General features: G+C 43.9%; 1 protein-coding gene across 1 annotated transcript; it reads right to left on the bottom strand.

Annotated features, from left to right (window-relative positions):
• Positions 1-4,388: 4,388 nt before the first annotated feature.
• Positions 4,389-6,249, bottom strand: LOC139795444 (PHD finger protein 7-like). The gene is given in 8 exon segments (XM_071742437.1): positions 4,389-4,582; positions 4,731-4,849; positions 4,980-5,079; positions 5,298-5,434; positions 5,436-5,483; positions 5,485-5,652; positions 5,735-5,859; positions 6,154-6,249. Coding segments are annotated over 8 exon segments (987 nt in total).
• Between the last annotated feature and the right edge of the window lie 14,873 nt (positions 6,250-21,122).

The following is a 21,122-nucleotide window of genomic DNA, read 5'->3' on the forward strand; positions in this document are numbered from 1 at the left end:
TGAAGTGCATGTACACCAATGCACGCAGCATGGGCAACAAACAGGAGGAGCTGGAAGCCATTGTGCAGCAGGAAAGCTACGATGTATTCGCTATCATGGAAACATGGTGGGATGACTCCCATGACTGGAGTGCTGCCATGGGTGGCTACAGGCTCTTCAGGAGGGACAGGCAGGGTAGGAGAGGTGGAGGGGTAGCTCTATATGTTAGAGAGTCTCTTGACTTTGTAGATGTTGAAGTCAGTAATGATAAGGTTGAGTGCCTGTGGATCAGAATCAGGGGGAAGGCCAACAAGGCTGATATCCTGGTGGGAGTCTGTTACAGACCACCCAGGATGATACGGGTGATGAATTATTCTACAAGGAACTGGTGGATGTTTCAAAATCGTCAGCCCTTGTTCTCGTGGGTGACTTTAACCTGCTGGGAACTCCACACAGCAGAGAGGAGACAGTCTAGGAAATGCATAGAGTGTATAGAGGATAACTTCCTGCTCCAACTGGTAAATGAGCCTACCAGGGATGGAGCCCCGCTAGACCTCCTATTCACAAACAGAGGGGCTGGTGGGACATGTGGTGGTTGGTGGACGTCTGGGACACAGTGATCATGAAATAAGAGTTTTCAATACTCAGGGATGCAAGGAGGGCCGTCAATAAAACCTCTACCTCTACCTCTGGACTTTTGGAGGGCAGATTTTGGCCTATTCAGAAGAGTGATTCAGAGTGTACCCTGGGAAACAGCCCTTGAAAACAAAGGGGTCCAGGAGGGATGACGTACTTCAAGAAGCAAGTTTTGAAAGCACGGGCGCAGGCTGTCCCGGTGTGCCGAAAGGCGAGCCGGTGGGGGAGACGACTGGTCTGGCTAAACAGGGAGATTTTGAAAGAAATTAAGGTAAAGAAGAGAGCCTACTGATTATGGGAAAATGGCTAACTAGTCAAGAAGAATTTAGGAATATAGTTAGGTTGTGTAGAAAGAAAATTAGAGAGGCAAAGGCACAGCTTGAACTGAATCGCACCACCTCTGTGAAGGATAACAAAAAGTCCTTCTACAGATACATCAACAGCAAAAGGAGGGGCAGGGAAAACCTCCATTCTCTACTGGACATGGGCAGGAATATAGTTATCAAAGATGAAGAAAAGGCCAAGGTATTTAACACCTTCTTTGCCTCAGTTTTCAACAGTAAAACAGGTTGTCCTGAGGACAGCTGGCTTCTGGAGCTTGTAGAAAGAAACAAGAATCTGAACAGCCCCCCTGTAATCCAGAAGGAAACAGTCAGTGACCTACTGAGCTCCTTGGATCCCCGCAAGTCTATGGGACCAGATGGGATCCACCCAAGGGTGATGAGGGAGCTGGCAGAAAAGCTCGCCAAGCCTCTCTCTATCATCTACCAACAGTCCTGGCTCACTGGGGACATCCCAGATGATTGGAAGTTGGCGAATGTCACGCCAATCCACAAAAAGCGCCGGAAGGAGGACCTGGGAAACTACAGGCCCTTCAGCCTGACCTCAGTGCCTGGCAGGGTTATGGAGCAGATCATCCTGGGGGCAATCACACAGCACCTGCAGGATGGGCAAGGGATCAGACCCAGCCAGCACGGGTTTAGGAAGGGCAGGTCCTGTCTGACCAACCTGATCTCCTTTTATGATCAGGTGACCTGCCTGGTGGATGAGGGGAAGGCTGTGGATGTGGTCTACCTGGACTTCAGCAAGGCCTTTGACACCGTCTCCCACAGCATTCTCCTGAAAAAGCTGTCAGCCCACAGCTTGGACAGGGGCATCTGCGCTGGGTTAGGAACTGGCTGGAGGGCCGGGCCCAGAGTGTGGTGCTGAACGGTGCTGCATCCAGTTGGCGGCCGCTCACCAGTGGTGTCCCCCAGGGATCAGTGTTGGGCCCAGTTCTGTTTAATATCTTTGTTGACGATTTAGATGAGGGGATTGATTCCATCATCAGCAAGTTTGCAGATGACACTAAGCTGGGGGGGAGTGTGGATCAGCTGGAAGGCAGGAGGGCTCTGCAGAGGGACCTGGACAGACTGGAGAGTTGGGCTGATTCCAACGGGATGAGGTTCAACAAGGCCAAGTGCCGGGTCCTGCACTTTGGCCACAACAACCCCCTGCAGCGCTACAGGCTGGGGACAGAGTGGTTGGAGAGCATCCAGACAGAGAGGGACCTGGGAGTCTGGACTGACAGGAAGCTGAACATGAGCCAACAGTGTGCCCAGGTAGCCAAGAAGGCCAATGGCATCCTGGCCTGGATCAGGAACAGCGTGGCCAGCAGGTCCAAGGAAGTGATTGATTCTGCCCCTGTACTCAGCGCTGGTGAGGCCACACATCGAGTACTGTGTCCAGTTCTGTGCCCCTCAGTTTAGGAAGGATATTGAGGTGCTGGAGCAGGTCCAAAGAAGGGCACCTAGGCTGGTGAAGGGACTCGAGCTCAGATCCTATGAGGAGAGGGCTGAGGGAGCTGGGGGTGTTCAGCCTGGAGAAGAGGAGGCTCAGAGGAGACCTCATCACTCTCTACAACTCCCTGAAAGGAGGGTGTAGCCAGGGGGGGTTGGTCTCTTTTCCCAGGCAACTCTCAGCAAGACAAGAGGGCACAGTCTCAAGTTGTGCCAGGGAAGGTTTAGGTTGGATGTTAGAAGGAATTTCTTTACGGAGAGAGTGATCAGGCATTGGAATGGGCTGCCCAGGGAAGTGGTGGATTCTCCGTCCCTGGAGATATTTAAAAAGAGCCTGGATGTGGCACTTAGTACCATGGTCTAGTAACTGCGGTGGTAGTGGAGCAAGGGTTGGACTTGATGATCTTAGAGATCCCTTCCAACCCAGACGATTCTATGATTCTAGGAAGCTCCTTTGCTGGGAGCCTTCTGGATGCTTTGGGAAGGCACATGGAAAGTAAGGAGGTCGCTGGTGACAGCCAACATGGCTTCCCCGTGTTGGGCAAGTCATGGCTGAAGGATTTGTTGGTCTGCTACAAGAGGGTCACAGCGCTGGCCGGTAAGGGAAGAGCAACTGGTGTCATCTACCCGGACTTGCGCAAAGCGTTTGATACTGTGTTGCACAGAATCCTTTTCTCTGCAGGAGGGACACAAAAGTGATGCGAGGGCTGGAGCACCTCTGCTACAGGGACAGGTTGTAGAGAAAACCACAAGTCCTCAGGTGTCACTGATAATGAACCGGGAGCTTAAGGCCAGGTGTGCCCACGAATTAGGGCCTGCCCCAGCCGGAAATGGGCGGGGCTGAAGGGCAAGGTAAAAGGCATGCTCCCAGAAGCAGAGTCGGTCAGAAGCAGATGAAGATGCCTGAGGTGAGGAACAGCAGGAAAGAGCTCCCGGAGAAGAACTGAGTCCCCGAAAGAAGGCTCGCCGCAACAACAGGTTGTTCAGGCTGGAGGAGAGAAGGCTGCAGGGAAAGCTTAGAGCACCTTCCAGTACCCAAAGGGGCAACAGGAAAGCAGCGGAGACTTTTTACAGGGGCGTGGTGTGATAAGACCTTAAGGGGGAAAGGTTTCAAACTGAGAGAGGGGAGATTTTAGTTTTCATACTCGGAAGAAATTCCTTCCTGTGAGGGTGGTCAGACAGTGACCCAGGTTGCTGTTAAGAGCTATGCCTTCCCCCCCCGCCCCAGAAGTATTGAAGGCAAGGTTGGATGGGGCTTGGACCAACCTGGTCTAGTGGGAGGTGTCTCTGCTCATGGCAGGGAGTTGGAACTGGATGATCTTTCAGGTCTCTTCCAACCCAAACCATTCCAGTATTCTAATTTCCATGCTGCATTAAGGCTAATGTGTAGAAGGTGCATCACAAGACCACCTGTAGTTTATGTGAGGAGCAGAGGGCTGTTCAAATCTGAACAGCCAGCCTACAGGATTTCCTTCAAGCTGTGGTCACCATTATCCTTGGATTCAGGCTCCATCTCTGTGCCAACTTCCACAGAGCTTTTTTGCCATCCTGCTGCTGCCGAAGCTTTACTCCTCCTTGCACTGGAAACGCACTTGCTGGTCTCCAACTGGAGGCAAATTCTTTCGGGTGCCTGACACTTCCCAGGCCCCTTGTTACCTTCCTGTGGAGTACGTGTGACTTTTTTGTGCTCAAGGGTGTCTGCGGGGACTCAAAGGCTCAGTAACAGGTACTGCCCAGACCCTCCTGAGCCTGGTGGAGGGAATTCCTTACCAGGGCCTTGCACCCTCTATGAAAAAGGATTTCAACAACAAGGAAGACTTCCATGGGTACAGCAGCCCTCATGTTGGGGAACAGGAACTGGGGAAGGCCCTTGGGGCTACCGTAGAAGCACAACATCAGACATTTTTATGTTGCAAATACAGTGGAGGGGTTAACTGACAACTTTATTGTGCCGGTGGAGGGGGGAGCAGGGCCAGAACTCTGGAACAGCACATGTCATATCCCACATCGTCTGGGCCTGCTGTATGGATTTTGGGCCCCATAGTGCAAGCGGGAGAGATCTTGAGACCGCATGGGCCCATGGGGACTGCAGCGCCTGCTGCTCTCGAGTGCTGCTGAGTGGTCGGAGGCCCCTGCTGCCATATGGATTGGGGTGCTGGGGCTGCCAAGCTCGGAGGTGACTCTGGAGGCTGTAAGGGAAAGCAGGAAAGTCATGGGCATGGCTTTCCAGACCTGGGCCAAGACAGCCCAGAGCAGGGCCCCCAGCCCTCCTGGAGTGCAGAGGTTCTGACAAGCCCAGCCTGGGTACCCACTGCCAAGCTCAGCCTGGTCCCTTACCAGTGCTGAGGCCAGCACAGTCGTCGCACTCCCAGCTGGCTGTGCTGTTCCCCAAATTGGAGCAGCCTCTGTGGGTGCCATCAACAGCACAGGAACGGCACAGGAGCAGTTGCCAGGGCCTGGGGAAACAAACGGGTTGATGGCTGTGAAGACAAAATGGCGCCGCAGCACTGGATGGTCTGGCAGAGCTCTTGTTCTCAGTCCTGCTTTGAGCCCCTGAGGAGACGGGGTGCAGCATTTGCAACTTACCCCTCTTCCTCCACCTGCTCCCTGCCTCCTGGGCAAAGACACTCCCTGGCATCGCAGCGACTGTGCCTCTCATCTACCTGGCTGAGTACAGGGTACCTGACTGATGGAGAAAGGAAAATTGATGAGCCTCTGCTGCACCAGGGTGGAGTGGGTGCAGGGTGTCCCTGCTGTTCCCCTGCTGTCCTGTTTCCAAGTCCTCCAGGAATCTGAAGCCCAGAGTCAGGGGGGAGTGAATGGCCCGGACTGCTGGGACGTGCCCTGGCACGGCACTGTGCTTGTGCCCTCCTGACTTGTGAGCAAGGAAGAAAAAAGCCCAACCTTGGGGGATTTGGATCCCCATGTTGCGCATTTCCAGGTTAAACTGATCCTTGTTTCTGCAAAGCGGACAATGGAAACGCGTAGTGCCGCTGTACATTGCCTGTGTCTGCAGGAGAAGCATAAGGAGCATGAGTGAAGCCCTGGTGCTGCTGAGGCCCTGCTGTCCTCGGGGGGTGAGGGAACGGCTGCTACCTGGATACAGCCCCTGTGGAACCAGGCGTGTTTACACGCTGGGCACACCAAGGTGCCGTAGGACTTTCTGCTCCCAACAAGGTCCATGCAGATGAGGCAGGTGGTGTCCTCCTCTGGAGCTGCCTCCACTGCCTGCTTTGGGCCGTGCTCCCAGCAGAAGGACCTGAGGGGAAAAGGAGAGGGGTAGGAGGTGAGCAGTGCTAGGGGTCCTTCCCTGGTGATGAGAAGCAGAGGAGAGGAGGTACCTGTAGGGAGCAAAAAACTGGGTGACACATTTTCCCTTCACGGCACAGGGGAGATGGAACCGCCGATCACAGCCCGTCTCCCAGCAGTTGATGCTGGCCCCACTCTCACCGCAGACAAAGCAGTGCTGGAAAGAGCACAGCACCCCCCATCAGCGGCAGCCTCAGGGCCTCCACAGCCAGCCCTGTGCCTCTGGGCAGTGCACAGGGTGTGTCCACTGCTGGGGTCACACCCCGCAGATCTGCCTGGCAGAGGAAACTCTGTGGAGCTGCTGGGAGCAAGACTTCTGTCCCGGAGCTGGTTGAAAGGGCTGGAACTTCTTTCCTGGGATTTGGGCTTGTGCCCATGGCTTTTGTCTGGTGAGTTACCCTGAGGCTCCCTCCAGCTTTCTGACAGGCTGTCCCTGACACACCCTCCTCACAAGCTCTTCGTCTTCGCTCTTCTGCAGTTGTTTGCCAATGGCCTCTTTGAGCAGACCATCCAGAGAAGAGGGCACTTGGCAATATGCTTCAGACATATCCGATATGTCATCGAGGAAGCAGCACAGAAGGTGAGGACTGAACAAAACCTGGGAGATTTATGCCAGGAGACGCTTGCAGGAGCTTAGCCCAAATCCCTTGGGATTTTGCTTCACCCTGAGCATTAAACCACCACACCATCTCCCAGACCAGCCTGTTTGAGCACTGAGCTTTTCCAAGAACTCAGGGGAAAAAAAAAAAAAAAAAAAAAAGAGTGTATCAACTTTGGAAAAAGGGGCAGGTGAATCAGGAAGCATTTAAGGATACTGTAAGGTCATGTAGGAAGAGAATTAGAGATGCAAGAGTTCAGTTAGAACTTAATCAGGACATCTCTGTTAAGGATAATAAAAATTGCTGTTTTCAACCCTTCTCTAGGACTTTGTCTTGGTACCATAGAATTAGCTACAGTAATGTTTTCAATATGTTAATAATAAAAGGAGGGTCAGAGAAAATCTCCATTCCTTACTGGATGAGAGGGGGAACATAGTAAGGGTAGACAAGGAAAAGACTGAGGTATTAAACACCTTCTTTGTCTCAGTCTAACAAAATGGCTGCTACCATAATGGCTGCTACCATCTCTCCATAAGTTCCCTCTCTCTCTTGAACTAGGGAAACCAGAACTGGATGCAGTTGGCTCATTCCACTATAGCCAGTTAAATCACTGTGAAAAGGCAGCCTGATACTAGTTACATGAATACAGACTTCTGGTAAAGTGCTGAGAATCTTATACCATTTTTTGTTCATTTGTTTCTTTTTTTAGTTTTTTTCTTTTTAACCTGGAGACCCTTGCAAAGAGCTACTTTCAGAGACAAACTCCTAATCTATCAAGGTTTTTAAAAAGTAAAACTTATTTGTGACTATTTAGAGCATTCACAGAGCTTATCTATTGGCAGGAACCAAGACAAAGTTCTCATTCTGACAATTTAATTTCTGTTTTATTTGGTATTTGTGAGGAAGTGGCTGCACAGAGGTAGTGTGTTTTTTCCAGTGATGTGTGCTTTGGCATTGCCTTCACGAGTCCTGTTAGTTGCTCAGATTAAAGGTTCTGGTGTGTTACTAAGAACAGCTATTCTTATGAAACTTACTCATTTAAAATACAAATGAATAAGCCTATAATCTCATCTGTTGATCAGAGACAAGTCATCTAATAATTGAAGGTATTACCAGCTGAGGTGAAATGTGTGTTCATTGCTGCTAACCAAGAAAAACTAAGCGGAGCAAGTGTTTCAGGTTTCTTGAAGTAGGTTTTGCCTTTGAATCATTTTGCAAACTGTGAAGTGGATCCTGTCCCAGATTTGTTTTGCATCTCATTGGTCATGTATGTCAAGAAAATGTTACAGGTCGCACGTAGTAACTGTTATGGCTTATAAATAACTTGTACCAGATTCAGCTGAATTTTGTGGGACAGGACTTGGGGTTATCAGTGCAAGAGAGTGTTCATGGCAGGTTGGGATCACAGTACTCTGCATGTTAGAAGTGCTCACACAAGGCTTATATTTTTTTAAGTCCTTCTATGGATTTTCCATATACTGACAGGATTCAGTACTGCAAGAGCTGCCAAGGAATTGTGATAGGGAAACTCCTACTGAATGCTTGCTGGCAGAAAATATTTATATTGGAGAACTAATGAAGTTTCTGTTATAACTATATGTGTATAGATAGTGATCTGCAGCTGGTGAGTGGTAATATATATCTGTAATCTAACTGAACCAGGTGAGCCATGATCCCTGTAGTCCAAGAATTCTTCTGTGGTCACAGGGACCAATATCTCTAGAGAGTATCTCAGGTGGTAGATGTTGTCTGCCTTCTAGGTGACTGTAAAGTATAGGCTGCTCCAAACTTAAGCTTGTCCTTGAAGTTTCTAACTGTTGATAGCATGAACCTGGCACTAAGAATTTCTTCTTGTGTCTCTCCTTTTTCCCTTTTTTTGATGTAAAAAAGGTTTTTAAAACTTAGAAAATATTTTTACAAATATCAGCCAAATTATAATAGCATTTTCTTCTTATGTTACTGTGAAGAGTAATGCAGTTTCTTTTCCTTTGCACACTAAACGTGAAGCTGAAACAAACATTGACTTTGGAGTAACTATGGCTGGAACATTTAAGAACCAAAGTCATGCTGGCCTTTGGGATTCAGGTTTGGAAGGAAAAAGAAATTGCACTAGTCACAGCTTTGACATGTTCAACTAGCATGATAAAACAGTGATATTTGTATTTTTCAGGTTGATTCTGCCTGTTTCTCTTTACTATACACTCAGGAAAAGATTGCATCACTTCAGATTCAGTAAGTTTTGTTTGGAATGGAAAAAACAAAAGTCTTAAGCTGAGAGCTCAAACCTAGCATGAATCTATATCAAACCAAATAAATGCTCTGAGACCATCTGTCTCCTGATATCTCTGAAGAACAGCAAAAGCGTGGAATATTTTAGCTACAGTAATCCAGTAAGTTTATTGTACCTAGCCAGGCTGTTGTACAATGAGCCAGCTTCAATGTGTCCTGGTGCCTTTTCTTTTCTGACAGCTAAAAAAACCACAGCAGATACTGATCTGTTTACATACAGTACATTGTTTATTCTGCCAATGTTTTGTCAACATAAAGGCACTCAAAACAGTAGGCCTGGAAATAGATGTTTCTTTTGTCTTAGCAGTGACTGGGTGGTCCAGCTTCTAAACATTTGTTATCCATTATTGAAGATTACAGCATAAAGGTGAGTGTCCACAAGAATGAAGTACTGGAGCTCGCATTTCCTTACATGAAAGTATACTCATTTATGCACTTTTTAACTTCCCTACACAGTTAATAGTAGTTCCCATATGTAATGTTTAACAGTTTGAGCTTCTGGAAATCCACTGAAACGTAGTCTTCAAGTTCAAAGGTTAAGACAGAGCTGGCATGTTACTGTTATGTCAGCACTAAAGAAAGCTATCATTGCTTTTAGAGATGAACACTACACTTTGCATGGTTACAGTGACTGCACGTGGGGCTGGTCAGAGAACTGGGAGGATACTTTTGGGAATTTAAAATTTCAGAAGTGGAGTTGCTTTTTACAGAGCTTTCAGTATACCTTTCTCTTGCTATTCCTCACCAGCCCCCCCTTATATTATTTAGATATTGAACTAATTCAGTTTTTAAAACTTCATTAATCATGGAAACTGGGAAGTGATAGATATGTTTTTTTAAATGCATATGTTTGTACTGAGAAATACTGCTGATTTTTTATTTATGTACATAGCTAAACACATATATTTGCATTGATATCAGTGCATACATGCACTTTGGAGACTTTATTTGTTATCCTAGTAGTGGGTATAGCAGAGCAGCTTCTAAGAGTCAAGTATGAAAATACATTTGTGGAGGCATAATCAGAGCTTACTATGACTCTGTTTAGCAGCATTAAGCTATAGTAGAAGAAGTGGTATGTACATGTACAGACAACGTATGTTATGCAGGAAACATAATCTTGCCAAAGCTGAATCATCTAAAGGGTTGGAAGTGACCTTAAGTGGGAATGAATAGGGTAATGTTTTCTAAAAAGAGTCTGCTGAACATTTTCTCACATCAGTTCTCGTGACAATAGGTGGCACCCTTATGCCAATAAATACAGCTTTGTTTAATTAGGACTTCCTTGGACTTCTCTAGTGGAATTCCTTTAGCCATAGTTATTGGAATTAAAAGCTAAAGCAAGTCATCAAAGAAGAATAATAATTAAGAAAATGTGGAACATGCCTGGAAAACAAAAATATAAACTCCATTCTGACTGCTGAGTTTAACACATGACTTAAGTACTAGTATTTCTTTGTTAAGGAATCTGAGAATTTTGAGTATGGGCATTTATTGAGTGATGCATACAAACTGTCCGAATCTATATAACTGAGGATTTTTACTTCTGTGGGGTTACATCAGAATGAAAGAGAAACAAAATGTGTCTGTTTTTTTTGCTCTGTTACACAAACACTTGGGTGCATGGAATATCTGGATGATCTGAAACACACTTTTGTAAAAATAGCAAGGGAATCCTACAAGAATGTACTTCATTCAGTAGAGTTTTTATCACTTTTACTTCCCAAATGATCCAACCTGGAAAAAAATGTTAACTAGAATTTGTCAACCCACAAGCATTTTGGCCTATGATTTGGATAAATGTCCAGGTCACTTCTTACTGCACCCTGAATGGACTTCATTCACTGATCCTGTGCTGAGATTGGAAGGAGATCAGGATTAGAAGAGAGAGCATTACAAATGCTTAAATGCATTGTAGAATGGTGAAAGGACACCACATACTAGAAAGTGTGAAAGAACATCTGTTTTTATTGTATATTGCTTTTGGTGATACAACTGGGCATAAGTAGCTTTGTTAAGCAGAAATTTTATGCATTTTTTTGTTTTCATGGTAATACCATTTAAAGATTTCATGTAATTCTGAGCACATGAATTGTCTTAGGCCTGCAGATGGCCCATAAAATTTTTCAAGTCTTGAGCATTTATAAACTGGAATTGGATCAGACAAACCTTCAGGATTCATTGAACTTTGCTAGTTTTGGCAGTGTCTCTGTTATGCTTTTACTGGCACTTGGTTTTATCCACCCATTGCAAAAGTAACATCTTATGGTGGTAGTGCAAAACTGAAGGGGAAAAAGAATATTGAAATAATTGATGGAATTAATAAGGTTCCATTCTAATTTATGAGACTTAACACAGCTGTTCCCTTAGCTAAAATTTTGCTGAGGTAGCTATGATGTTTTAGGGAAAATTAAAATTTCCAGTGTTTCATGAAATGTTATTTATTTGGACTTCATTTCCTTTTCATCATCTTACACTGATTTTTTGCAAAGTTTTTTTGTAAAGCACTGCAACACCTGGGCAAATTCTATTCATTAGCATGAGTGCTGTCTCCAGGCTTTGGTGCCAACATGGAATTCTTGATTTCTGCTTAGCATTTGCTTTTCAGCAGCCACAGATCTGGCTTTAGGTAGGTGATTATAGAGGGAATAGGAACAAGAGACTATTGCAATTCAATTAAGTCTATCAAGACTTCAAGATACTAAATGAAGATGCTTCACCAAACACTTCCATATGCTCATCCTGGACTGCCAAATATCCTCTTGCCACTGCTAAGTGTTTCTGTTCTTTCAGATTCACAGATGGGAAAACAAATGGGTAGAAAATTAAATATGTTGTAACATTGTTGTATTTTGCAATTTTTAATGAAAATACACACCCTAATCCTGATTGCTTTATGTTTAAAAAGAAAACAATCTTTTTTTGCACCTGCAAATTCTGCTAAAGCATGAAAACAGCTTAAGGAGCTGTACCCCTCCCCAGCCTTTCATGTGTGTGAGTGCTCACCCTGCAAAGATGCATGTTTCTGAAGAGAAATACTTGTAATAATGTTTGAGGCCTTTGATATTATGCTTTACAAGTAATCTTTTCTGTATCAGTGAGACAGGAGGTAGAACTCCTAGATGGAAGGTCTGTGTCAGAGCTGCTAATAGCAACTCCTGATTGGAGACCTCTATCATACCTTTGCTGGTAGTAAAGAAAAATGTCTTTTTAATTTTTTTGCTGTCTTTACCCTGCTTTTAGGGTAAGCAGAGGCTATTTAATTGCAACATGTGCTTTTGGGAGTGGTGGGGGCACAGGCTTGCCAATCCAAAATTCTTACAGTGAGGCTGTCTCATGGTAGAAGTAAGTATGCTCTGCTTTTTTATGGCCAGATAATTAGAACTGAAAAACTCAATTATCTTTCAGTCTTTCATGAGCTAACTTTACATTATTTTTCAGAGCATAAAATGTTACTTACCCACAGTTTCTCAAAAAAAAAAAAGGAAGAAAATGTACTTTATATATTGAACAAATTGTGCAATAGGACTATATGGAAGCTCCCTTCCCAATAGACTTCTAGTCATCTGGCTATTATTATTTGTCCTGGTATTCTGCCTATAAAATCACTTTTATCAGACGTAAGCTGTCAGACTCCTGAAGAACAGTGGTAAAAACTAAGCATTGACTTTGGGCCAGAAGGTGTCATCTGTCTCTAAATACTTTTCCTGAAGAAACACTCTTTTCATACCAATGTATGATTAAGAAGTGCAAAAAATCATGCACTTGTTTTAAATTTCCTGTACTTTCTTGGTGGTAGAAGGACTGCCAAAACAGTGGTGACAAATTCATCAACATGTGGAATACTTAGTTTTTGGTTCTGGTGAATCATTTACTGTGTGGTTCAAGAACTTGTCCTATTTCCACTGGAAAAAACCTCTCCTGGCAGTGAATGCAGTTGAAAGGCAGTGCAGAAAGGCAGTGCAATTTCTGGTCTGCCTGGACTGTTGATAATGAACTGTAAGTTTAAGTTTAGACCTCTGTGGTCCTTAGTGAGTGGACAGTGGACTTCTAATTAGATTTCTGTGATATTTATGTTATATTTATATGATATCTTTGTATCTATAGAAATATATACCAAGGAATGATTCTCTGTGTTCCAAGATGAATATTGTAAGGTGACCTTCATGCACATTGCTCTGGGCTAAATGCATGTGGAGCTGACATATTCATGTCACACAGCACTTAGCTGGGGCCTTCATATTGTCTGTGGTACAAGTAGGGGCTGTGCTACAGCCCACCAGTTAGGTTCTTAAAGCATGAAATCGTCACAAATTCTGGTACACATGGTGTTGTCCAAGGGTAGAAATCCCACTATAAAAATGGAGCCCTACATAGGGAGGATGGAGACAAAGGTATAAAGTCTTATTTACTATGTTTCATGAGAACATTCCATGAAGTTAGCTAAAGCCATAGTTCACCCCATATGGACTTTTTTCAGAACAAATTAATCAGATGACTCTAAGGGACAGCCTGGCAGGAAGCTGCCTGGCAGGAAGCTGCCAGTTTAGGTAGTTTGCATGACTGGGGAACAGGACTTGAAGTTGAATGAGGAATTCTTGATTTTATCATAGAATCATAGAATCATAGAATTAGCTGGGTTGGAAGAGACCTCAGAGATCATCAAGTCCAACCCTTGATCCACCGGTGCCGTTGCTAGACCATGGCACTGAGTGCCACACCATATATGTCTGCAGTCAGTCCTTCAGATAATCTCCATGAGGCAATGGAGCGTTGGTATTGCAAGGGACAAGAGAAAGGAAGAAATCTCTTCCTGTTAAAAGTGGTAAGAAAGGAAATACTGCTTTCATTAAGCAAGATATTGTTGAAATAAAGACCAGGAAGGGTAAGATAAAGGCTTTTAAGATCTGAACTTTCTATGTGGCTACAGAAGCACTCTTTGCAATCTTCCCAATTGTAAGAGTTTTTAACTATAGATCACCATAAGTTCAGTCCAGGAATACTTCACTGTTTGCTCTCAGATATAGGTGATGTATCACTTATCAGAGCTCGATAATTACATTATTTCTGCAGGATTGGGAAAGTCAATTAGTCTTGAGGGACCTTGCTGCCTAAGGATTCAGATAGGGACAAATAGGTCGATACTTTCTGTATAGCAACTTCTCTAAAAGTTGTTTTTTTTTTTCTCATCTCCCCAAGTACATCAGCATCAGAACAGTATGCTGGCAATAACTTGCAGAAATATTATTTTACGAATGTTTTAGAATTTCTAAAATCAGGATCCTGCCTAATCTAGTGCATTAAGTATTGGAATTACAAACACTGATGGTTCTAAATACTATTTTTTACTTTGCTCTTGATGGGAAAGAATTTAGGATCTATAGAGCACAGTGCACCCTCGTGCTGGTACTGGCATTGCCCTCTTTTTTCATAGTTCTCCTTCAAGATGCATTATTTTGATTTTTCACAATACAGTAATTTTTTGTGATTTATTTATTTATGAACATAGAATAATAGATAAGTGAGTCCACATCCATTTTTACTGTTTGCTAAAAGAAGATTGTTCTAACTTACAGAGTCCAAAGTTTAGGATTAAAAAATATTTACAGAAGTAAATGCCATGGTGTATCAAGCAGTTGAAGAATTGTTCTTCATAAGAAAGAACAGGCCTATTTAGAGCTCTTTTGAACATACATGATACATGAAGTATTGTGGCTCACTGTCATCTGGTCAAATTTTACATTAAAAAAACCCAAACAGATTGTATGGTTTGCAGGGAGTTGCAAAAATAGATGAAACACATTAAAAATACATTTCTGGTCTAATGCTATTTTCTAAATCCACACATTCAACGTTAATATAATAGCCCAGGTTTCAAAACTAACAGTGTTCCCCTTCGAACTCAGTGTCTTTGTTTTCAGACTGCTAAGAGTTTCCATGAGTTATGCTGTACTCATAGTACACAGAGATGGGTGTGGGTGTAGTAAGACACTGGTCTTCATGGATCACTGTGAGAGCCCAGGAAATTTTGAGCAATGTGAAAGTTAGAGGTAATGTCCACATTTGCAAGCTTCATTAAGAGTTTCTCAGTGTTCTGAGCTTCTTTGCAGGGGGGGCTCATTTAAATTCCAACCTAGACTTCAAGGATGTAAATACTTTTAAGAAATATGTCTTAATGTCTCTGTGATTTAGCTCCCAATTTTCTGCCCATGGGCTGTTCCCCTTTGCCTACTGAGACAATAAGTTCTTTGGGGCATAGCCTACTCCTTCTGGGTGCAATCTCTATATGAGTGACTCTGAGCTCAAGGGGACAGGGCCTCCAATTTTTCTCACTCATTGAGCATCACTCTCTGGTAAATGTAAGTCAACTGAATGTGTCCCTGTTTTTAGGCTGGGACAACCTGCTCAGCCCTGGAAGCGTTGCAGTGATTCAAATCTGAAGTTGCAAGGGGACAATTACCTGGTGAGGTAGCTGCTGGAGTGAGGTATGCTCGGACTTTTGTAGGAACGTGCAACTTCTGATGTCCTTAGTCAAACAAACTTGGCTTTCCCTTACTTTGTTTCCAGCAGCAGAGCAGAGATTGAGTGCTTTATTGATGCTATGGAATAGGTCATGTCATAGTATTTTCCCCTCCACATTTACCAGCAAGTGGTTAAATAAGGCATGGTAGCCTTGCTAATCTTCAGACAATCCAAGTGCCTTCATGCATCAGACATTTCCACAGGACGTGTGGGGAGACAGCAGTAGTGTTGACCACTAAAATGTGCTATTTCATTGGACATGGGCAAACAAATATGGTTTTGGTCAAAGTGGTTAACAAAGACCACACTGGCATGCTACTAGCTCATTTTTTGAAAGCTCTGGGTGTACTTGGGAGTTCTGTGTTAAGTTGAAAACCTTGGATGTCATTAATGAGCCACTGTGCTTTACTTACGAGCTTTCAGCATAAGGTTGAGAGGTAAAGAAATCTCAGACCTGCTCACCATGCTGCACAATGCACATATTTATCATGCACAGGTCTCTGGAAAAGTCTCCCAGCAAGCTGACGCTGACGGCCAGATGTGCAACTCTGTCAGAGCAACAACAAAAATAGACTGTGGTTTACAAATGCTTGCAGCAATAAACAAAGCATATCAAAAGATTCCCCAAACACACTTTCTCTGTAGAAACCTACATGGTTTTATTATTCTAAAGTCTAACTTTAAAGCATTTTTGTCATTTTTTTTTAGAAAAAGAAGCATTAAATAGTTGCAGATTCCTACCAGGGACAATTGTCAGGGACTGTACTGGGCTTACTGGTTAACCACATCCACCCCAAAGATACTTGTGCATAGTCAGCAAAAACTTCCTTAAGGAAGATGTTACTTGCCAAAATCTACTTTCTTAAATTTGTAATGTGTATTATTGTAATGTGTCTTTATGGGACCATTACATATAAAGTTCTTCCCACTGCCCCATGTAAATTGTTACAGGTGTCATTTTCTGTAACTTCAGTTGGACTGTGTAATATCCAGTCCTTCACATAACTGATGGCGAGTCCATCTATCTCCTTGACAAGAAGAAACAATAGTGTCCATCCCCTTCAAGCAGGTTTTAATTGCTTTTTACAGGTAGACATAAATATCTAAATATGTCATGACAAAATGCAGAAAGAAGTCTTTGAAACACATTTCACTATGTAAGCATTTAAAATGTTTATGATGTAAATTTGAAGTGTTACCCTGTAGAAAAAATGATTCAGCTTTGCAAAGTGATCTGGAAGAACTAACCTGTGAATGGGAAAGTGACAAAAGCAGCTTTAATAGGAAAACAAGTAAAGCCTCTGTTTCAGTTTGCTTTTTCCTGAATCTATTTTAAATCTTTAGCATTCTTTTAGCCTACAGATTTCTACAAAGTTGAAAGATGCCTTGTTCTTCAAGGCTCGTATCACCTTACTAGGAAAGCCAGGGAGGAGGACTCATAATGTCTTCTATTATACAGCTATATCTTTAGTTGATGTTGACATGAAATTCTTTTCTAAAGTTCTGGCAATAGAGTTGGGAGAAACTTAGTCCCTAAATTGTTTCAGCTGATCAAGCAAAATTTGGAATTCTCTCTACGTCCTGAAACTTCAGAAAGTTAATAGTTTGTGTTATCCTGACTCAGTCAATCTTTTGTCACTTTCTTGGAATCTTTGTGGGCCGAAATATTTAGGTATTTTTACTTTTGCAGACATTTGCACTCTGCCATGGCATTAAATGTGAGAAAATGTTAGGTGTATTTTATTACTTCAGAATAGTTCTCTGTAAGGCACTCTCCATGGAAAAGAACAGCCAAAATAATTGTTCTTGGATTTATTTCTTATAATCTGGTCCTCTCCTTTTTACCTTGGTGTATTGCTTCTGCAAGGTTTTGGACTTTCTTGACTCAAGCTAGGAATATTTATTAGGCAACAAAATACAGAATTAATAATTCCACCCATGCATGCTAGGTCTTTGGCTTTTGAATGACTGTGCACAGTGTTGCAATTTCTTTGCTTCTTAGAGGTCACAATTTAGGAAACCAGTTGTTAAGGAAGGATATCAGAAATGGAATGTCTGCAAGGAAATCTGTGAATTCACTTAATTACAGGAGGCTGAAGGGAGGTTTTGAGCACACTGCTAGGAAACTGGATGATACTCCTTGTAGCAGCCTTTCTCACAGGTAGATGTTACCCCATGATAGCTAATCAGAACCTGCTCTTCTCTAACACGGGAGAAGCTCTCCAAGAAGATGAGATGCAGGACAAAAATGATAAAAGCAATAAAAAAAAAATCTGCTTGTCAAAAGTTGGTGGGAATGAAATTCTGAGTATGGACAATTGTGACTTCTTGAGGGTCAAGATAATTAAAAAATTTCAAAGAGTAGCCAAGGACTGTGTGGCCTTCTCTCCAGGCTATGCTAATGCTTTTTATCCCTGTCCTGAAGATCCAGAGAGCTTGACACCCTTTATTATACACTGGCACGGCTGCAGAAAGGAGGAAATTAGTCCCGGCTCCAAAGTGGAGGAGGAGGTACAAGCTTAAAAATGACACTGAAGAACACCTGGAGCCTGTGCATCCCACTTTCTGGGCACATACTGTTCCTGGTGTCACCTGTGAGAAGGGCAGTAATATCTGCTGGGAGTCTTCATTGTCATCTGTATGACAGCCATTACTGCTGTAGGTAAACCAGTAGCTGTCCCACTGTGACCCTCTTTTCCCGATATTCTTGATAAACTACAGCCCTGTCAATGAGTACAAGTGGGGTGGAAGCTGGAGTGCTTTCCTAACTCACTTGAGAGTCTTTGCATGCTGTAACAGACAAGCTCTTGTGGCCATGGGCTTAAAATATTACAAGCTTTGTTTTGCAACAATGACAGAAGGAATGTTTGCAATGACTCCTTGTGCAGTGGTTTGTGATTTAGTTCATGTCTGGAAACCACATTTTCTAGATTGCAGGACAGCTCACAGCTTGGGAATTTCCAAAGCAACTATTAACTGGAATGTCAGTTTATATAATGGTGTCTGTGTGAGTTCAAGTTTTGTCCTCTTACAGGTGGCAGCGGTGCTGGGCAGGGGAAGGGAGACTAAGAGAAAACCTCTTACTGTTCATTGTGCGTGGGTGCAGTGGAAACTCAAGCTTTGACTCTCACCCACCATGTCTGGAATTAATCTATCTATCAAACCAAGTACAATCATGGCAAGAAATTATATTTCTACACTGAAGCCTTTCCTATGGGGTAGATCTGGTTTCTTATGAGGTCAATGGAAAAGCCTTTGGAGGCTTCAGTGGGAGTCAGAAGAGCTCTAAGTGAGGTCTGTCAGTTCTTCAAGTCTTAAATGGATGTCTCTGTTGCATGCTGAAGTTCATTCTGAACTAGTCACTTGAAACAGGATAGGATCAACAAGTACGTAGGAGGGTGGGAGATCCTTTGTTAAGTATGAGAAACAGCATATTTGTCACGCACAAATCTATGGGACCAGATGGGGTACACCCAAGAGTGCTGAAAGAGCTGGCAGTGGTGCTTACCAAGCCACTTTCTATCCTTTATCAGGAGTCCTGGCTCACTGAAGAGATACCAGAAGACTGGAAAACTACTGATGTAATCCCCATATATGAAGGGTCAAAAGGATGATCTGGGGAATTACAGACTTGTCCATTTGATCTCAGTCCCAGGGAAGTTGATGGAGCAGATCATCCTGAGTGCTGTTATGCAGTACTTGTACAACAACCAGGTGACTGGGCATGGGCTCATTAAGGACAGGTCCTGTTTGACTAACCTGATCTCCTTCTATGACAGAGTAACCCACTTATTAGATGAGAGAAGAGCTGTAGATGTTGTGTTCCTTGACTTTAGCAAAGCCTTTGACAGGGTTTCCCACAGCATTCTCCTAGAGCATCTGGCTGCTCATGGCTTGGAAGTGGATATGCTCTGCTGGATAAAAAACTGGTTGGAAGGCCAAGTCCAAAGACTTGTTCTGAATGTAGTTAAACCCAGCTGGCAGACAGTGACAAGTGGTGCTTCCCAGGGCTCAGTGCTGGGACCATTCCTTTTTAACATATGTATTTATGACCTGGACGAGGGAATTACCCTCAGTAAATTTGCAGATGACACTAGGTTGGGTGGAAGTGTCAATCTGCCCAAGGGTAGGGAGGCTCTGCAGAGGGACCCAGACAGGCTTGATCAATGGGCCGAAGCCAACTGCATGAGTTTCAATAAGCCCAAATGTTGGGTCCTTATGTCTCAAAACCCCCCAGCAGTGCTACTGTCTTGTAGAGGAGTGGCTGGAAAGCTGCACAGAAGAGAGGGACCTGGGGGTGTTGATCAACAGCTGGCTGAAGATGGGCCAGCAGTGTGGCCAGGTGGCCAAGAAGGCCAACTTCATCCTGGCCTGCATAAGAAGCAGTGTGTCCAGCAGGACCAGGGAGGTGATCCTGCCCCTATCCTCTGCTCTAGTGAGGCCACACCTTGAGTACTTTGTGCAATTTTCACCACCGCAGTATAAAAAGGAGATCAAGGTGCTGGAGAGAGTGCAGAGAAGGGCAACCAAGCTGATTTGGGTTCTGGAGAACAGGCCTCGTGAGGAGATGGTGAGGGAACTGGGGCTGCTAAGCTTGGAGGAGGCCGACCGCATTGCTCTCTACAGCTGCCTGAAAGGAGCTTGTATTGAGACAGATGTTGGCCTCTTCTCCCTGGTGATCAGTGATATGAAAAGAGGAAATGGGGTGAAGCTCCGCCAGGGTAGGTTCAGGTTAGATGTTAGGAAAAAATTCTTCACAGGAAGAGTGGTGAGGCTTTGGAACAGGCTGCCCAGGGAGGTGGTGGGGGCACCATCCCTGGAGGTGTTCAAAAGATGGGTAGATGAAGAGATGCAGTGGCTGGTTTAGTGGTTAAGGGTTGTAGGTTGGATGCTTGGACTCAATGATCTTTTCCAACCTTGATGATTCTATGATTCTGTCATCTCTGTTTTCTCTTGGTCATACTTGCTACTCAATAATTACCTGAAATAAAATACTTAGGGACACCTTGCAGAATATTGTAAATTAAATACATAACAGCAAGGAATTACTTCAGTATGGACCTCTAATCGTATATAGGAGCTGCACTCCATCTGTATGTTAAGTACATAACCCCAGGCAGGAGGTATGGTTTCAGACACACCTCCCCAGTTAAACGGTTTGCACAGTGGTTGTTAGAAATCTCAGGCTAAGAACCCACCTTTTTTTTTTTTTTTTTTTTTTTTAGTCTTCATTGCATATGAAATTAAGGTGCAAGTTGAGTACCACAGTTGCCAGCCTACGCACTGGTGCTGAAGCAAAACCACACAACTTCAGCAGAACAGGACAGCTTCTTACCATGTGAAAATATAAGACCAACGGCTGAAAATGAGAGACTGCTTTACTGAAGGCTGCAGCAAGAGCTGCAGGAAAATGTGTACACTCTCCAAAAAATTTGTCCATATTCAGAGCATGTCTAAGCTATCTGGACAGTAATGAGTGAGAATCATAGAATGGTTTTGGTTGGAAAGGACCTTAAAGATCACCTGCCCCTGCATGGGCAGGGACACCTTCCTCTAGAGCAGGTTGCTCAAAGCCCCATCCAACCTGTCCTTGAACACTCCCAGGGAGAAAAACACTGGAATAAGTGAAAGGTAAGAGACTGTGTTCAGAACCTACTTTGTTTCTTGTGCTTGAGTCAGTCTATCACCAAGACAAAGATGAAAGATTCTTTGGGTACTCAAAGCTGTGTGGTTTTCTGCTTTCATTGCCTCTTTTTTCCTGACAGGAGTGGTGTCTGCTGCAGATCTGCTGCCAAGGGAATGCAATATAGAAGTCAAGAATGGATGCAGTCCTGTGGCACACTTGGATTAGTAGCACATAATGAGGTTTTTTTAGGAGGTGCTTTCAGAGGACTAAACACAGTAACCTGGTGAGGACCCAGATGTGATCAAGATGACCATAATAATAATTGCTAGCCTGATTTTTTTCAAAATTGTCTTCCAAGGCTCTCAAAATAGCAACACTGGCGTA

Source organism: Heliangelus exortis, chromosome 3 (assembly GCF_036169615.1).
Source record: "Heliangelus exortis chromosome 3, bHelExo1.hap1, whole genome shotgun sequence".
Lineage (NCBI taxonomy): Eukaryota > Metazoa > Chordata > Aves > Apodiformes > Trochilidae > Heliangelus > Heliangelus exortis.